This window comes from Panthera tigris, chromosome B2 (genome assembly GCF_018350195.1).
Source record: "Panthera tigris isolate Pti1 chromosome B2, P.tigris_Pti1_mat1.1, whole genome shotgun sequence".
Classification (NCBI taxonomy): domain Eukaryota; kingdom Metazoa; phylum Chordata; class Mammalia; order Carnivora; family Felidae; genus Panthera; species Panthera tigris.
Window position 1 is genome coordinate 2760973 of NC_056664.1, and position 6384 is coordinate 2767356.

General features: G+C 41.7%; 1 protein-coding gene across 1 annotated transcript; it reads right to left on the reverse strand.

Moving 5' to 3' along the window:
• Window positions 1–5755: 5755 nt before the first annotated feature.
• LOC102963511 (peptidyl-prolyl cis-trans isomerase A-like) lies at window positions 5756–6223 on the reverse strand. Its single transcript, XM_042985395.1, has one exon. The coding sequence runs from the start codon at window positions 6221–6223 to the stop codon at window positions 5756–5758; it is 468 nt and encodes a 155-aa protein (XP_042841329.1).
• Between the last annotated feature and the right edge of the window lie 161 nt (window positions 6224–6384).

The window sequence follows — 6384 nt, forward strand, 5'->3', positions numbered from 1 at the left end:
ACATCTCATGATACTCTACATGGAAGACATAATAAATGGGCTTAAATAGACTTTAGAGAAGTACGGGAAAAATTTATTCGGTTGAAACTGAAAAGAAAACTGTACACACACTTTTAAAAAGCCCAGGAAGATGTCAAATGAGAGTTGACAAAACCAAAAAAGTAAATTAAAAAATAAAAGAATAGAATAATCCTAGAAATGAAGAATAAGATACAACTTTATAATTTTCTGCCTTAACTATTTGAGGCTATGAATTTCATGGAAGCACTGACTTAGTCAAATCTCAGAAAATAATATGCAGTATTTTGTCAGTATTTTCTAAACATTTTAGAATTGATAAAAGAATACATTCATAGCCTTTGTAAAAAATTCTAGGTTTGAATTATGTCTGTTTGCTTTCAAGATTTTATTAGGTTTTACTTCTTACTGTGATTAGAAAACGATGCCTCATGGGGCCCCCCGGGGGGCTCAGTCTGTTGAACTTCCGACGTCAGCTCAGGTCATGACCTCACGGTTGGTGACCTCATGGTTCATCACCTCAGGGTTCATGAGTTTGGGCCCCGCGTTGGGCTCTCTGTGGTCACCACTGAGCCCGCTTCTGATCCTCTGTCCCCCTCTCTCGACCCCTCCCCCACTTGTACTCTCTTTCTCTCAAAAATAAATATTAAAAAAAAATACAAATAAAAGAAAATGATGCCTCTAACAGTTTTGTTTTGTTAGGATTAATTGAAATGTTCTTTACAGTCTAATACATGGGAACTTTTGGCAAATCCTCCATAGGAATTTAAGACAAATGCGTATTCTGTTTTAACCTGTAAGTTTTAATTTTTCTTTATTTCTTTTTTTAAGCAAGCTTCAAACCCAGCCTGGAGCCCGACACGGGGCTTGAACTCACGACCTAGAGATCAAAACCTGAGCTGAGATCAAGAGTCATTCGCTTAACCAACTGAGCCACTCAGGTACCCCTTAACTTGAAAATTTTAAAATAAATTTTCGTTTAGAACAATTTTAAGTTTGCAGAAATACTGTACAGATGGTGCAGAGAATGTCCACATCACTAATACCCAGTTTCCCCTGTTCCAAACATATCAGTCTGGTACATTTGTCACAACTAATAAGCCAATATTAATACATTGCTATTAACTAAAGTCCATATTTTCCTTAGTTTTACCTAATGTCCCTTTTCTGTTCCATGATCTTATCCAGCATATCACCTTATTTAGTGATATGTTTATATATAGTCATCATGGCGCCTTAAACTTTTCTTGGCTTTGAGTCTCTCAGACTTTCCTTGTTTTGGATGACGCCCACAGTTTGGAGGAGTTCTGTCCCTCCGCCCATACTTGCTGGACTTTTTCTCTTATAAATAGACTGAGATTATGTTTCTGGGAGGAAACACATACAGATAAAGTGCCATTCTCAAAAAATCCTATCGAGGGCGCACGCCATCGGCGTGACTCACCCTGTCCGTGTTGCTCTGGACAGCTGGCTGCGGTGGATTTGCCAGATTTCTCCACGGTCAACTTACCCGTTTCCCCCTTGGCATACATCCCGTATACCTTGAGAGTAGATCACTACGCATGTACCATAGTCACTAAGAGTTGTGGCTCCAATTCCTTGAGGGTGGAGTATTTGCATAAATTATGTAGAATTTTTCTGCATGAGACTTAGGTCTATTTCTCCCATTTATTTAATGTTCATTTATTTATATCAATATGGATCATAGATATTTATTGTATACTTTGGGTATAGCTCAATACAATTTATTTATTTTGTTTCACTCAAATTGCTACCACTTTGGCCTCTGGGAGGCTTTTCCCTCACCTGCCATGTCACTTTGACCACTTCCTTACTTTCCAGTCCAATAAAATGCTCCAATATTATCTTGTATATCCCCTTCCTTAGTCCTAAAATCAATCATTTCTTCAGAAAGCCCAGGTTCCTTTATTGGAGATTGGCATTAGAAATCAAGACCTGACTGTGAGGTTTGCTCATAGTTCTTGGGACATCGATGCTTCTAGACCCTCTCAGTTGAGAGAGCAGATATATGTGCGTCATTGGCAGTTTTGGTGTTAGGATAAAGCTGGCCTCATAGAATAAGTTAGGAAATTTTTCTGCTTCTTGTAATTTTCTAGAGGAGGTTGCGGAAGATGGGTATATGTTTTTTAGAATTTCCAGTGTAGCCAGGTGCTTTATTATTTAGGAAAGTGTTAATTATCAACAATTTATTTAATGGAAATTGTTATTCAGATTATCTATTTCTCCACATTTGACTTTTATTAGTTTGTTTTTTTAAGGAATCGGTCCATTTCATCTAGTTTATCAAATTCATGGTCATAGACTTGTTCATAGTATCCCCTTATTATCAATTTAAGGTCCCCGAGGTCAGTGCTGATGAGCCCTCTTTCATTTATGGTTTTGGTAACTTGTGTCCTCTCTCTCTGTCTAGTCTGGCTAGAAGTTTGTCAATTTTATTGATTCAGCCTTTGATTTTATTAATTTTTCTTGATTGTTTTCTTGTGTTTTATTTCCTTGATTTGTACTCTATAATTTTTCTTTTCTGCTGCTTGCTTTTAGCCTATAAATATTTAAGCTTATAAACTGGATCCATATTTTATTTTTTATTTTTTTAAGTGTATTTATTTATTTTGAGAGAGACAGAGCATGAACGGGGAGGGGCAGAGAGAGAGGGAGAATCCCAAGCAGGCTCCACACTGTCAGCGCAGAGCTGGATGCGGGGCTTGAACTCACAAAACAGTGAGATCATGGCCTGAGCCAAAATCAAGAGTCGTATACTTAACTGACTGAGCCACCCAGGTGCCCCTGGATCCACATTTTAAATTATTAGTTTTGTATGCTTAATTGGCCAATGGCTGTGCAGGTTTAGGTGAATTTTCTTACTGAGAATGTTTTCACATGTCTTCCTCTTTTAAATTCTCGTACTGTACCTTGTAAAGACTGATGCTAAATGATTTCATGGCACAACTTTCTTGTATAGAGAAAACCCCATTGTTACAATGTCCTTTGTTATCTTGTTTAATGTTTAGAATCTTAAACTTGTCTGAAACTATATTTGAAGTCTCTATTATTATTATTATTATTAGCACAATTTGATGTGCCTTTGAAACCATTTAATGTCTACAGAGGATTCTTGGAGAGTTACTAATTTAACATTTCATCTCTCTCTTACCCTCAAAATATCCCCTTTGCCTGCCAGAACTAATGGTTGGAATAAGCAGACTGATGGCTTGCATGAGACTTGAGGCTCTCTGAGACATCCAGGTCAGGGTCCATTGAGGGCTTTCTCCCTGGAAGTCAGCAAAATGAGAAAATAGTCTAGAGACCCCTAGAGCAGATCCTGAAAAGATGTCAACTCTACTCTGTAATACCCAGATATAAATGTAGAGGAACCCACATCCACAGGGCAAGTGGAGTGAGATTTACAGATGCATTATTATCATGTTATCCCTGTGCATAGAACATCTCAATGGCTTTGGCTTTGTGTTATAATTGAAATATAAGCTCCTTAACATGTCTTCAGAGTCCCGTGTGACGTGACTCCTACCTACTCCTCCAGTGTCACCTCTCTCCCTACTGCACCCACACTGCCCTGGTCCAAGTTCTTGGACGGTAAACCGTTTTTCCACCTCCTGTTCTTGAAATGTGTCATTCTCTAAAACGGTACTCATGTTCTCTCTGCTTCTTTAGCTGAATAATGCCACGTCATCCTTTAAATCGACAATTTAATTCCCTTAATCATGTCTCCCTTCAGCCCATACCTGTACCTTACTACAACGTCTTACACTTTGTGGTCATAGCTTTTATATTGAGCAGTCGCAAGACTTATGAAGAGAACTCACAGAATGAGGGCAGGGTGCTGTTTGGGAATGTGGACTCTGGATCCAGGTGGCCTGGGGTCAGACGCAACTCTGCCGCCTACTTGTGGGATCATAGCTCGTGTGACCTTTCTGTGCCACGGTTGCTTCATCTGTAAAAATAACAACGGGAACTGAAGTGTTTATTTTGGGGGAGGATTCAATAATCCAGTTTATGAAGAGCTCAGAACAGTTCCTGGCGTGCAGTACACTCGTATGGTAGCTTTTAGGATATTGTCGTTATGGCGATTGTCCCTATGCATTTGCACGTGAACTTGGGCCTACTGCTTCCTCCCCACCCGATCTAGTAGTTCCGAGAGAGCAGACAATATGATGACTGCTCTCCGCTGTGTTTCTACCAGTGTCTAATAAATTAACATCTGCTAAATTACTTAACATGAAAATCGTGAACTGATTTTGGCTTTCCAAAGTCAGTTAATGTCCTGCAAGGTAACATTTAAGAGACTAGGTGAGGCGAAAAGTTGTGGACAGTGAGCAGGATGACATTACTGGGGCTTTTTCTCCTCAACACCAAGTGATTTATTCAATTTGGTTAAAAGTTCTTAGTTATAACACTTGCTTTCAGCTATTAAAGCGGAAGGACGAACACGGTCAGTACTTTTCAGGAGAACAGAGCGGGTACAGTCCTACCAGTTACGGCTGAGCGTGATTTTCCTGCCACTTCAGAAACTGCAAAGGAATTGGGATTAAATACAATGTGGCTTTAAAATGCGAGATGTAGGGGCTCCTGGGGGGCTCAGTCAGTTGAGCGTCCGACTTCGGCTCAGGTCATGATCTCATGGTTTGTGGGTTCGTGCCCCATGTCGGGCTCTGTGCTGACAGCTCGGAGTCTGGAGCCTGCTTCGGATTCTGTGTCTCTCTCTCTCTCTCTGCCCCTCCTCCACTTGTGCTCTGTCTCTCTCTGTCTCTCAAAATTAAATAAATGTAAAAAAAAAAAAAATTGTTAATGTGAAATGTAGACTTAAAAAAATTCCCATTTAAGGGGTGCCTGGGTGGCTCACTCGGTTGAGCGTCCGACTTCTGCTCAGGTCATGATCTGGCGATTGACGAGTTCAAGCCCCGCGTCAGGCTCTGTGCTGACAGCTCAGAGCCTGGAGCCTGCTTCAGATTCTGTGTCTCCCTCTCTCTCTGCCCCTCCTCTGCACATGCTCTGTCTCTCTGTCTCAAAAATAAATACATATTAAAAAAAAATTTTTTTTAATTCCCACTTACCAGGACTGATTCCTTCTTACAAACAGAAACACATATGAGATTTAGAGAGACACTGTTAACAAAGACACCGAAGAGGGGCGCCTGGGGGCCTCAATTGAGCATCTGACTCTTGATTTCAGCTCAGGTCATGGGATTGAGCCCTGTGTTGCGCTCCATGCTAGGTGGGGAGCCTGCTTGGGATTCTCTCTCTCCCTCTGCCCCTCTCCCCGACTTGTGCTCTCTCAAATACATACATACATATATGCATACATACAACACAAAAGACCCAGAAGAAACCCACCAATCAATATCAAGCTGCTTTACATTCTCACTCTCACTAATATAGGAACACCAAACTGTTTGATCGCGTGGGGAGGACTGAAGCCATAATTTTCTGTCCCTGTGTTGAACTGGGCCCAGACACATTTTCCAATCCCTATTTTATTTTTTTTTTATTTTGTTGTTGTTTAGTTTTTATTTTGTAATCATAAACGTAGCTCTGCAATCCAGCTAGACTTGGAGGGGAATCAGGAAACTAGGGGACCCACAGAACTGCAGCCAGAGCACAAAGATTGTAGGATGTTTCGAGCAGATGGGGGTGAAGGACTGCTCCCCTGAGCGACAGAAGGAACAGCCTGGCAGTTCAGATGTGACGCGAGTCAACTGCACTAGATTTGTCCGCAGTCGGCAACGGTGATCTTGCTGCTCTTGCCAATGCTGGACCCAAAGTGTTCCCCGGCTTCCACAACATTCGTGCCCTCTTTGGTCTTGCCCACGCCCACCTGCTCACCATCACACTCAGTGCTGGCAGCGCAGACGAAACCTGGGAACCATTCGTGTTGGGTCCAGCGGACCACGGATGGGATGCCAGGATCCCTATGCTTCAGGATGACATTCTCATCAAGTTTCTCCCCATAAGTGGGCTTGCTGCGTGGGAAGTCACCACCTTGGCACATTAATCCCCAGTTAATCCTATGAAAGCAGGAAACTTTATGACCAAGTCCATTCTCCCCAGTGCACAGAACACAACAATTTTCCGTTGTCTTTGGAACTTTGTCTGCAAACAGAGCGAAGGAGACATGGCCAAAGGGTTTGCTGTCCAGGGTGATGTTGAAGAAGATAATGGGGTGGATCATGAGTGGGCGGCTCCTGGGCTCTGGCAACCGCAAAGCTACAATCCCTACTTTAAACACTGAGACCAAGTAATAATAACTTAATATCTTGCTCCAGGAAATACCAGCTGAACAGCTCACTTATCAAGCTTTCCTTCAACACCTTCACCTTGTTGTACCCACCA